This window comes from Pyxicephalus adspersus, chromosome 5 (genome assembly GCF_032062135.1).
Source record: "Pyxicephalus adspersus chromosome 5, UCB_Pads_2.0, whole genome shotgun sequence".
NCBI classification, from domain to species: domain Eukaryota; kingdom Metazoa; phylum Chordata; class Amphibia; order Anura; family Pyxicephalidae; genus Pyxicephalus; species Pyxicephalus adspersus.
In genome coordinates, this window is record NC_092862.1 from 132,171,130 (window position 1) to 132,183,915 (window position 12,786).

The following is a 12,786-nucleotide window of genomic DNA, read 5'->3' on the forward strand; positions in this document are numbered from 1 at the left end:
ATACAAGGCGAGCGCATGTGCCCATCCCACTACACCCTTGCCTATGTGTCACTCAAAGGGGAAGAACCTTCTCCCAGAGTGACATCATGATACCCCAACCTGCCCACTCTCCCATCCCAGGTCTGAGCCTGTCCACCGCTCTCAGCATGCAATTCCATATGGTCCGCGGCTCTGGAAAATTGAAAATAAGAGTGAGCATGTGTGCCCTTTCCGGAAAAAAGTGAGGGCACGGCGTTCCCACCTGTGCCCGCCCCACTACACCTCTGCTTGAGAGCTGTATTGGCTGCAGACTAAGGCTCTTTGCAGGCTTCTCTTAACAACCCCATTGTTATGAGGTTGAGTGAGGTTAAGTGCATTTGAGTTTCAGATGTGGTTCTTCCTTCTCTGTTTCACGGGAAGCTTCCTACTTATTTAATCTCGTGCAATCTCTATATTGTCTTTATTGATGCTCCGTGCTACGAATATGTTCTTCTTTTGAGAATGGACAGCTTTGGTCTACCAATCACAGTGTTCCTAAGCATGTGATCACTACATCAGTTTTGATCCAATGAAACTCCAATAAGTACTTGAGGTGGAAGTGTTCGTTTGACACTATAGTTGTCAGGTAAAATGACAGTATAAAAAAATACATTGTTAAAAATATTTTTTAACTTTTTTACTTTTTTTGTGTTTAATTTGTTTGTGCATTTTGTATTTGATTTATAATAAACAGGTGGGGTACCTTTAATTTATATTATGTATCAATAAAAAATAAAACAAGTAGTAGAGTAGTAGAATAGGGATGGTCCAGTATCTTTGGCAAGTAGAAATCTAAATGCAGTCAGGAGCTCTACACATTGCTCTGCACCTGGACATTACAGATAATTATTCAGCATGGCCACAAGCATTTTGAATGGCACTGTAATGCAAATCTAAATATGGACAAACATGGCATAAACACATTAATTAATAAAGTTCTGTATGTTTAAGCCTTAATTTAATTAGTAAAGTTCTAAATTAATTAGTAAGTTAATTAAAAATACAATCTAAAGCCTGGATTAGTTTATTAATTTAATGTATACTTCCCTCCAATAGGCTATGCCAAAAAGAATGATTTTACAGAAACTTATATTTGTTATGGAGCACCATGTGGTGTTCCTGAATTCCAAGCAACAGAGCAACAGTGGGGAGACCAGAACTGTATATTGCATAAAAGGCACAGCATTGCACCAAAGGCAGGATGGAGGAGGGATTCCTTCTGGATGGAGGAAGAGAGGACCCTGCCCCGAAGAGCTTACAATCTCGGAGGTGGGGGAAGTATGACACAATAGGAGGTGAGATATGGAGTGGTGAGAAGTAGTGAGGGTTTGTTAAACAAATTTAGACCATGATGAATTATCACTTTACAATAGATAATTCATGTAGCTTAGTGAACATGGTGATAGATCACTTTACAAAGAATACAAATTAACATGCAAGGAAAGAGGATTTTTCCTTTAACATCATTGGATGTTGTGATAAATCACTTTGCAAACTGTACAGCCTATATTCCTTTGGTAGATGAACCTCACAGTATTAAACTCCAAACACTGAGCATACACTACGAGAACGTCCCCTGCAGTGGTACAGAATTTTAGATATCCAGGGGGTTATTTTTTAAAAGAAACAACACAGGGTGGCAAAGTCCCGAGAGCAGCATGTGTGTTACAGTAAATCATTGTGACAATATGTACATTTGTCACCTGACATCTTGTATTGATGTAATGGCTGCATCCAGGAAATATCTCTTTCAGTCGGTTATATTTTTATCTGTATGTGAAGGTTTTTAATTATCCAGGTCCTGGCATTGCTAGTAGTAGGTTTGGAAGAGATGTTAAAGGAGCCATCTATGTTAGACGTAAAATCATAAATAATTAGTAATTAGTTTAACAGTCTACCCTGTATTGATTAGAACAGTGGTGGTCAACCTTTTGGTTGTCATGGACCACTAATTTCACGGACTCCGAACTGCGCATATGCGGGGATCTGTGTAACACTCAAAGGGGAAGACACTTCCCCCAGAGTGACATCATGATGCCAGAACCCGCCAGAGACACAACCCGCCCAGCGCCCTGAGCCTGCAATCCGTACGGGAGACGTGGTCCATGGCTTTGGCTGGTGTGAACCCCAAATTTTCTTGAACTACTAGCTGGTGACCGCTGAATTAGAAAATAGAAAGATATAAAAATCAGCTTTAAAAAAACAAAGATGAATAATACTTACTCTTCTAGTAAGCAGTGACTACAGCCTTCACTCTATTGAACAGCTCTACTGTAATTTTACAATTCTCGGTGTGTTGGAAGGCATGGATGCTATGTCCCAAGGTGCAAAAAGTATTGAAATTCATGCGCCATGTTGACTGTCAGCACATGTGCAAAGAATTTGACTGTGATTGGCTCCATTTGTTGCCAGTCCCTTTACTTGGCAGGTGTGGTACAGGGACCAGGAAATTCCGTCACATACACTGGCTGCATTGAAAACCATATTTACCACACGAAATTAATTCATAATTGCATTATTGTTTTTCCTGCCTGTAATTCAGATTTAATTTTTCTCCACAACAGAATCTCTTCCTTAGACATCCCTTCAAAAAAAGATGCTTCATCTATAAAGTATTCCACTGAACATGTAACCCCGCTTTGAATGCTAACAATATCCTTATGTTGCCAGCATTACAGAAAAGGTCAGCACTGGGTATTTTGCCCGAGATGAAAAACAATATTTTTTTTATTTTAGTAGTAGATTCTAAATGAGATGAAACAATGACATTTCCTGTGAAAATGAAAAGTCTAAAGCTGTATCTTCTCCTGTCATATTTTCTTGTAAGCTGTCAAGCACATGATATGTCACTTGGCTGTAAAATCTGTTACTTTAATCAAGATCCTGAATGGGAACCAGAATATTGGGTAAAACACTGACTTCTGCCATAGTATGGGCAAAGAGGGGGAACAGCATTTGTATGTAACATCTGCTGCAAACAGACTTCCCCGAATACTAAGAGCAGACAAACCTTGGACAGAAACAGCAATTTTGTGCTGTTCCTGGAAGCTGGCACCTTGCCATCTGCCTGGCCACCTACACTTCAGTACTGGTTCCTAAAGGAAATTGGAAAAGGCTGGCCTCCATTCATTCTCTATTGGGCTTTCACATACAGGTGCTACCCTTAGTGTCTCTCCTAAGGCAGTGGGTCAGAAGATGTCTAAATTGAAAAACAAAATGGAATTAATTGAAGTTTAATAATCCTTAGATGTGATGGCTTAGATTAGATTTTCTTTTTAGGGTAAAAACAGGAAGTGTGATATTTGCAGGATTATCAGGTTAAAATAAAGCAAAAAGGCTTTAAAAAGCTGGTGCAGCCATTACATCTAAAGATATCTATTGTATAATGAGATCTTTAATGCAAAACATTTTGCTTTTTGAGTTTTGATACAGCTTAGCCACCTAAACACTCATCTACCTTACTGTATATCTGACGGCAAAATACAATTTTTAGTTTTAGATACATTTTGAAATGTTAGAACCCATGCAAGGTTTTAATTGCTTTTTGTGTTCCCAACTAGAGAATTCATCCCCCTGGGCATTAATATTGTTATTAGCTAGTATTAATATAGAGCTCACTTATTATGCATAGGTTTACAAAGTTCATATCACTAGCTGTCCCTCAAAGGGGCCCACAGGCCGGTCCAATGGGGATGTTTCTCTAACCCTTTGGATGTTCTGTGGCTCTGGCTGGTGCCACCCCGAGCAGGGTCAGGAGAAGGACTACGCCCGGCAGGGCTACGGAACACGATCCGGGTCTGAGCCTGCGACAGGCGATTGGGCGGGCTGTGTCAATGCACACAACCCCGCCCTCTCTCCCATCATACGCTCAGATCTGCGATGGCAGAGTGGGCGGGGTTATTCCATCATGGCGTCACGTTCAGGGTCAGGGACGTCATGATGGCATAACCCTGCTCATTCTACCATTGACCTGGCTCCTCTGGCAAACTTTTTTTTAGATTGTGGCCCCTGACTAAATATATTTGCCCACCTCTGGTCTAAGGTCAATATGGAGCAAAGCCAATTAACCTAGCTGCATGTTTTTGGAATGTGGGAAGAAAACCACCCATGTACCAGGAGGAAACCCACTGTCATTGGGACAAAAGAAGACAGTAAGCTATCAAAAGATAAAAGTAAGTATCCCAGTGGAGGCACCTACACCAGTAATACCTCAATTTGGATCATTCCAGTTTAAATGTAGCATGTGTTGCAGGATTAGGTAGACAGACACGTTGAGCCTGATTTAATAAAGCTATCCAAGACTGGAAAAAATAGGCCATCATGGGAGAATGTGGGTGTGCAAACCTGGAATGGATCTGATCTAGGATTGAATACATTTGCAAACTAATACCAAATATTTCATAAGAAATCCATTCTAGGTTTGATGGATCACCCAGGTTCTCCCATGATAGTCTATCTTCTCCAGTCTTGGAGCTTTATTAAATCTGGTCCATTCTGGGCTTCCTGATGAACAAATCTCTTTATCCTCCGCCCATCCTAAATGGGAATATAGCCTCTGTTCCTAAACTGGTCTATTTTTTTGCTATACCAATATAAAATTTAATCACACATTATCTTGATATTTCTTCACCTGGCATATTTGTTATGTTTTGTCTCCCTGCTGTGGAATCGTTTTTTATATAATTGATCTTTGTATCTTGCTTTACTTACAAATGTTTTGCTTTAAACCTGCTGAGACTGATGATAGCCCAGTCCTGTCTTCCTCCCTCTAACTCATTACATGCATCTTTGTTAATGTGCCTCCAGTTAGGTTTCTCTGTTATGATCTTGGTGTCCAGGCTTGCATTTTAATGATTCAAATTGTAATTAGTTGCTTCATTGTTATAAGAGATGCCATCACAGACAAATTATCCAAGAGATCATCATATGTCTTTTTTTTTTTAATTGGAATTCTTGTGCGGGAAGGGATGACAGGGAAAACAAGATGTATTAATGAACTTTCTTTTCATTTGCACAAGTTGTTGCTCAGTTGAAAGACCAAGGCCAGCATGTGAACCTTACCTGTGTGGTCCTCTTGAAATTTAGAGGTAAATATTATTTTTTGGTCTTAAGTGTGATTGCTGTGAGGCTAAAGAAGAATATACAAATGCCCCCTACATCCAATGCATTTACGCCCTTTCTTTTTTACTGCCTTCCTCCTTTCCGAACACTATGCTCATCTGATAACTTCCCTGTATCCCTGCTTAACCCACTCTCAAAGTGCTATCCTTACCTTTCCAAAATGCTGCCATCATGACCCAAGTAGCTCATATGGCACTCACCTCTTGACCATTACCACCACCCCATTCCCAAGGACTCTCCACAATGATATGGTCAAATGGAAGCAACTGGATGTTTATTACACATACAACTTTAATAATAACTTTTTAATAACCAAGATTTCCTTGTAACATACACATAACATTCTTAAAACTTTTCAAAAATTTTGTAACATAACCATCGGGCTGCTGATCCTCGAAGGCATCATCACACAATTTCAACACCTGGGATGCCACAACAATCTATGTTCCCAGCCAGAACACACTGCCTCGGTAACGAAACGTAGCCTCAGTCCACCATCCCACCAGTCACTTAAATCACAACCTCTTTCCAAATACGTGTTGAGACACCACACCTGGATGGGTTCTACCACTTCTTACCTGCCTTCGAGGATCTGAGCAACCACCCTCACCCCTTGACCAGAATCCCGTATAACCATCAGGGTGGCAGGGAGGGAAACTCACCACTCTGCAACAGCGTGTCCCCCCTTCCTCTTCTTTTGAACACCCACTTCTTTTGACCCTTCCTAATGGCCTCCAGACCCCTCTTCACCCAATCACCTCTCTTAACCCCCTCTCCTGACCTACCACTCCCCATTAACCCTCTGTTGTCCGCACCTCTCACAACTAACCTCCCTTTGCCTACTCCTCTCCTCGTTAGCTCCGGTCATTATGAAGGACCAGCAATGTTGTTACAAACTCCTCAATAATACAACTAGAGGAATAGGATCTCCACACTTGGGTTAGCAAAGACTAGACCCAATTGTAAAGATATGAACTCCAGATTGCAGATCTGCAGACTCCAAGTGTAACAAATGGAAAATTAAAGTTGCTAGAAAGGTTTCCACAGTGCAGATAAGCCAAAGTAAAGCTTATGAAGATGGGTTACCCCCCTTCTTTTGCTATTGCACCGTATGGAGGGGGGGGGGGTGTAGATTACAAAACTGTGTTCATTTTTTTTGACAAGTTCACTTTAAAAAAAGACCAGGCAGGTCTTTTTTTGCAGAAGGGACAGACACCTTACTCTAATATGGTCGCCACCGTCTTCTGCTCCTTTCCAGGTTGCTGATCTTTGGCTGTCTTGATAGACCAGGCTGGGATGACGTAACTCCTAGCTATGCACATGGGAGTTCATTCAGTCCCAGCGGCCCCAAGGGATGCCAGGATACCCACCATATCTCAGCATCCTGCTCATGCGCAGCTCAGAATACTCAGGAAAAAAAGATCATGAAAACGTAAGCATGTGTCATTGTAGTAGGGATATTGTCTGCCCCTTCTGCAATAAACAGTCTGTCTGATTGCAATTTTTCATTGCAGAACTATAGTTCCACTTTAAATGGTTTGTATACACTGTATGTGTTCTGCTGTAGGCTGGTGTTCAACTGCAATAAAAAATATCACTTTCATTTTATGAAATATTCCTAAAAATAAATATAACTAGTTTAAGGGATCTGAGGATGGAAAAAAAGAAATAAACATTTGCTAGACAAATCTCTAATGTGAATGTTTATTGCTTAGATGCAGAAATTTCAATCTGAGCCCTGTCAGCTGCCAAAAGATGTGCTATTAACAGAGATTGCACAGCAAAGAATTACAATTGAAGTCCAGATAGCCCTGTCAGTTTTTAGGCAGCTTTTCCCTTTCTTATATTGTTTGTATGGAACAAGAAGACAAACATGAGATGTTTTCAAAAAGAAGTTCCAAAAAGCATGCTTTGAAACGGTCACCTATCTCATCTGACTCCAATGTTACACTCCTCTAGAAGTGGTGTTAACCTTTTAGGAATGACTATATTTTTAAAGTACAACACATGTATCCTTAGCCACCTTGCCATTAGTTAGATATGTTTACCATGTTTTGCTTTATTACTAGCTCCCACTCTCCCCTGTAAATAAACCTTTGCTGGTGATGCTGGGTACTTTTTGGCTCAAAAGTAGATCCATGCCCTATTTTTCTTAATGGGATCTGGAGGCCAAAAAAGATCTGCCACCCTGCTCCACCACCAATAGTGTTGGCTTGTTGGATTACAGAGGAGGATCATCAGATTCAGGAACACTGTGACTCAAAAGTTCATCAATAGTTCATCAATAATATAGAAAAGTGCCATTTACTTCATCACTATTGATTGATAATAGTGGCAAATAAAAATAGATAATGGTACTTTTTATGTACACTTATAGTACAGCTTTAAAGTCTAGTGATCATTTGGGATTTTTTGCAAACATCTGCATTAATGTGTTTATCGATAGCTTAAACTGTATTAGGTTAGAATTTCAGTTCAGATTTTATGTCCCAAGCAGCTATTTTGACTCAAAACATTATGTTTTTGTTTCCTATAATAGTGTTATTCTGGCCACCACTGTAGAATGGTCATTCTTTCCACTGGCCATCAATTTCATAGCCCTTTTCCCCCACTGAGTCCCCAAAAAATGGTATTAGCAAAGGTTCAGTGAAAATTATTTGAAGGATTTCTAAACTTTAAAAATGTTGGGAAAGGTTGCTTTTGGATAAAAGTGTCCAACTCCAGTCCTTGGGGGCAAGGATCTGCACACATTTTGGTATTTTTCTAACATACAGCAGTACATTTGGTAAGACGGCTTACAAAGAGTAAACCAGTCTGGTGTTAATGGCCCTTTGAGGATTGGTGTTAGGAAGCTCTTATTTAGACACTGCAGATCATGGTCTTCTGTTCCCCATTGCAAGAAGCACATGTTTTTAACAATGTTCTTTGGGCAAAACCAACAAAATCCTCCGTGAGTATAAATAGTAAATGCTAATATAATATATAATATATTAATATATTAGTAAAAGTTAATATATTATCGTTAGCTAACTTTATCAGAGAATTGGTGTCCAGAAGCAAGCACTAACAATTAGAGGCATTTCATTTTAAAAATCTTTAAAGAGCCCGATTAGAACCTGTTGCTTTAAACTGATTAAAAAATGGTCATCACAGGGACAAAGCTCAAGCATCGTACAACAAAGTCGTCCAAACTGCCAAAAATTCTTCAAGGAGCTCTCCATGGGCTGCTATTGATTATTAACATTCTTTCCTGCTCCAAAACAGGTCTTCCTGATTGCACTTTTACAAAATCCAGCCTTGAAGGGATTAACAACTCAACATTCATCACGTTTGAAACTATTAAAGATGCCTGCAAGGTTTACAGATTGCATTGAAGTTGTGCTCCCAACAAACATGAATTTTATCTTATTAAAAATCTTTTGCTGGCACCAAATGCAATGAATAATTGAAGTCTTTTTGAAGAGCCAGTTCTGTGATTTGAAGGTATGTTTTAAAACACAAATGGGAAACCTGTTTACTGATTTGGTTCCATGCGGCTTTAAAGCCTTCGTTTTGTATCAAATATAAGTAATCTGCCCTCGGGATGTGAATCTATAATGAGGTAAAGTCTTGATACAGTTGAGTCACGCTAACTGTTCTCATAAATCATGTTCTCTTACATGAAAGAAAGTCAGATCTAAGCAGCTCTTTTGGTTATTTTATTGATTTTTTCTCTTTGTTTTCTAACACTGATCAGTTATGTTGAATAATTTAAAGGGCAGATATACTGGGTTGCTCACAGACTAAAGATACATGGGGGTAATAACAGTTCAGTTGTAGAGGTCTGTAGATATATCTGTAGATCAGCTTAGTTCTTAATAATCTTCCATTGACCTTAATACTTTCTCTTGTACAAAGACAAAATAATGGGTATGGGAAAAACATGGCTGTTGACCATATCATTCCATCAAAGCTTTCATTTGGTTGGCCATACACTGGCCCATTGTGGACTGGCCAGTACTGGTCTAAGTAATGTAAGAGAGATGAGCAAGTCTCTACTATGGAAATCTGGTCAACCTTCCACTGCTTGCAGAAAGTTGGTGTCGGAAGCTGGGAAGATTGGTGATGTCACATTCTCTGTTATGTGACAATGCTCCGGCATAGCAATCGGCTCTTGGGCTTAAGCACTATCACAAAGAATTCTTCCCTACACTATACTATAGCTATATTTGCTGGGGTTATTGTCACTGGTTGTGCAAGAAAAGATGAAGCAGAAATAAACTGGTGGCAAGGCGAGTATTAGTGGTGGTGAATCTCTTTTCAAAGACAAGGTTAGTTAGTTAGTTAGTTAGTTAGACAACGTCCAACTCCAAAAATGCATTTAAAGGTGTAATAGTGAGTGGTAAAGTGTGATAGTTTGTGTATTTTATATTTGACAGAAGTTTGACGATATATACCAAGGATAAAGAGTACTTATTTGAAAACCTCAGTGTGATCACACACAAGTGTCCCTTTTTCTATGGTGGAAATAACATGGAATGATGGAAACAAGGGCCATTTCAGGTGCCGTGCTTACAGGTATCAGTGGGAATGGTGGGAACACTGCAATAGGTTGGGACAGTTTAATAAACAGCTGTGAATTTATGAACTTGGATTCAGATAGCCATGGTGAATATGTTTATTTTTTACTGCTACAGACCCTTTCAGTGAACTAGGCAACTACATTTGCACATGTACAGAATTATACTGTGTTTTAAATTTAGGCTATATGCAGTGAAATGTCAATTTCTGAATGTTTTTCTTGCAATAACATTTTCAGAAAATAATATTTAATAAAAGTATCAGGCTTTAATTTTTTTTTGCAAATTTGCTTAGGTTGTGAATCTAAAAATATGGAAAAGTTCTATGGTGCTGCTGGGAACCATGAGCTTCTGCAACCATGCATGGCATGTATGGGATCCCACATTACATGCAGGGATCATTAAAAGCCTCACGCTGAACAGAGGTAACATGAGAAGTGACTGTTATTTGAAAACATTACAATATCAATAACTTCAGCCTTACCTCCATTGTCTTTCAGGTGTAGTGCAATCTTTGTGTCATCTGAAAAAGAAACATGACAGCAATTTGTATTAGAAAAAAAAAACAAATACAAACAGAATCACTCAGTAAGCTGAAGGTTTATGTAAACCGCAACAATATTTTTTTTCTTATTTGCTGGCTTTTGGTGTGGTAAATATGCCACTGAAAGCCTTTCAAATATGTTTGAAAAATGCAAAATAATGTTGACCCTGCCAGAACTCCAGCATTGTGCAGTGCCCTATGCACTCTGTAGTTTGATTTGAAACAATGTTAGGAAATATGAAGGCTTTGCTTGATAAGGGGGAGAGCAGGAGATTTCTGTAGTCCTGTCCTGAGTTGACAATGCTTCTCTTCTTTAGATACAGTGCAGTAATTGAGCATTATCACCATAGGATATAGTATAATAATAACAGGAGCACCAAGTAAAAATAATAAAAAAAGTAAATGTAGTAGAGGGATGCTTGGCAAACGTTTAAATTGTGTGTGAAACCACCTTCATGTGAGACTTAGTGGCTCAATTATATACAGTGCCATGGCTGAACTGAAACCACCCTGCAATAGCTCTCGAGCTCTAAAGCTAGTACAGACAAATGAGCAGCACCAGAGAAACCAAATGACAAAGCACCTGAGATATTTATGATTTATTTATAATTAGACTTGAGAAAGTCACATGACTGTCCCTCTACCAATCACAGTCCCCCCATAGAAAGAGGGCTCTGATCCTGTTCTTGAGCACAGGATCGCATTCTAAGTCCACAGCTTTCTCCTCTGACAGCTGAAGAGGGAAGGGAGGAAGGCAGTGAGGCTTCTGTAACACAGCCCCCCCTTCAGCTGTTGGAGGAGAGAACTTAGAATGCAGGAAAGTTGAAAAGGAAGGCAGTGTTATGTTACAGAAGCCTCACTGCCTTCCTCCCCATCTCCTTCAGCTGTCCTCAGAGAAAGGAAGTTGTGAGTGGAGTTGCAAGTCGCTAGGGAATACCCCCAAGTCGAGTTGTAAGTCGTTCATTAGGCAACTAAAGTCGGACTCCAGTCCAAGTGGTCCAAATCGAGTTCCAACCTCGGATTACAGGACATAGTGAGGTGGGCAGGCATTCTGATGGAACAGTATAACACCAGACAGTGACTGATTTGCAGAGGTACAGTCACTCTCTACCACTTGCCACTTGTCTGTTCTTGAATTATAGTATGTGTACTTATTGGATATTAAAGTGGAACTATAAGTACACCTATCAAACTGTGAGCAGGTAGGACAGGTATATTGCAGAAAGGACAGGTGATGACCATTCAGGGGGGTGAAAGTTACATCATCCTAGCCTGGCCAATCAAGAGGCATGGAAATCTTACACTGGCAAATGGAGTGGATGAAGCTGGCAGTACCCATGATGGAGTGAAGGCATGTGAGTGTAAAGAAAAACTTGTGATTAGGCAGGTATTGTGTTGATGAAGAGACATTGCTTGTCCCTTTGCAAATAAAGAACCTGCCTGGTTCCCCTAGGTTTTAATTTTTACACTTACTAAGCAGATATTAGAAGGGTGTTGCAGATATGGTGTACAGGGGGTGTTTTGCAATTAGTAGTTTATTCTAAAGAAAACATATGATGGCAATTGTTATAGGAAAAATATAGATCATTTTTGGAAACGGTGGTGGATACTCGATTCTGTGATAAATAACAGAAAATATTCATTTTTTCCTCTTTATCCTAATCAGTTTTCTAAAACACTCTGAAGGTCAGAATTTTAAAAAAATAAAATAAAGTTGTTTACTGTACTATTCCTCCTAGCATACTGTTATATCAGCGATATTTCCTTCAGTGCTATGCATGGTGTATTAGTTTTATTTACAGTTCTCCTTTTCATATCATTCTTTTATTGCCAATGCTTATTGAAAGAGATCTATCAGCTGCTAAGAGAATGTGTATGTGCTATAAAACTATAATCTGATCAATGCTCTGTCTGCTTTTATGTTTTGTTGTATGGCATATTCATAATTTAAAAACAAAAGTAAGACACAGAAGGCAGTTTTAGGTAAACTGTAACCGCTCTATGGTTCTAAAAGCAGCATGACTTTAATTCTCTGTTTTTTGCATGCGCAATGGTGGGATTTTACAATTCTCTCCTGGCTGAGAGAGGCAAAAAGATTGATCACTGCTCACTACAGCACACAGACAGTGTAAATGGGCACTCTAGAGACTGGGGGAAACAGACTAAGTATATACTCAAGTATTATCCAAGATTTTTTCCCCTCAAAATTCAGTCAGAAAAAGAATCTTGGTTTATACTCTAGTCACACTAGTGGATGGCACTGTAATCTCATGTATACTGTGTAACAAACTCTTGATGGAGACATGGTGAGCAGTTGTTACAGAGTTTGGTATACACTTTACATTAGGACACCGCACCATCTATTGGTGGCCAACAATAAGGGTTTTTCAGACCAGCAGTAGAAAACCATAAACATTACCGCTCTGTGACTTCCACTATGCACAGTTAGGATTTCAGGATCATTTTCAGGCAAAAATGCCAAGTTTTTGCAGGCATTTGCAAACACTAAAACTGGCTAGTACATGCTTTTTTAGTTTTTCTGTT

At 39.4% G+C, this 12,786-nt stretch overlaps 1 protein-coding gene across 1 annotated transcript in view; it reads right to left on the reverse strand.

Moving 5' to 3' along the window:
- The window catches only part of PLXDC2 (plexin domain containing 2), a 271,147-nt gene that overhangs the window by 15,207 nt on the left and 243,154 nt on the right, over nucleotides 1–12,786 (reverse strand). The window contains exon 14 of the mRNA XM_072412754.1: nucleotides 10,183–10,221. Within this exon, the coding sequence (XP_072268855.1) occupies nucleotides 10,183–10,221 (39 nt within the window). The remainder of the gene's footprint in view (nucleotides 1–10,182; nucleotides 10,222–12,786) is intronic.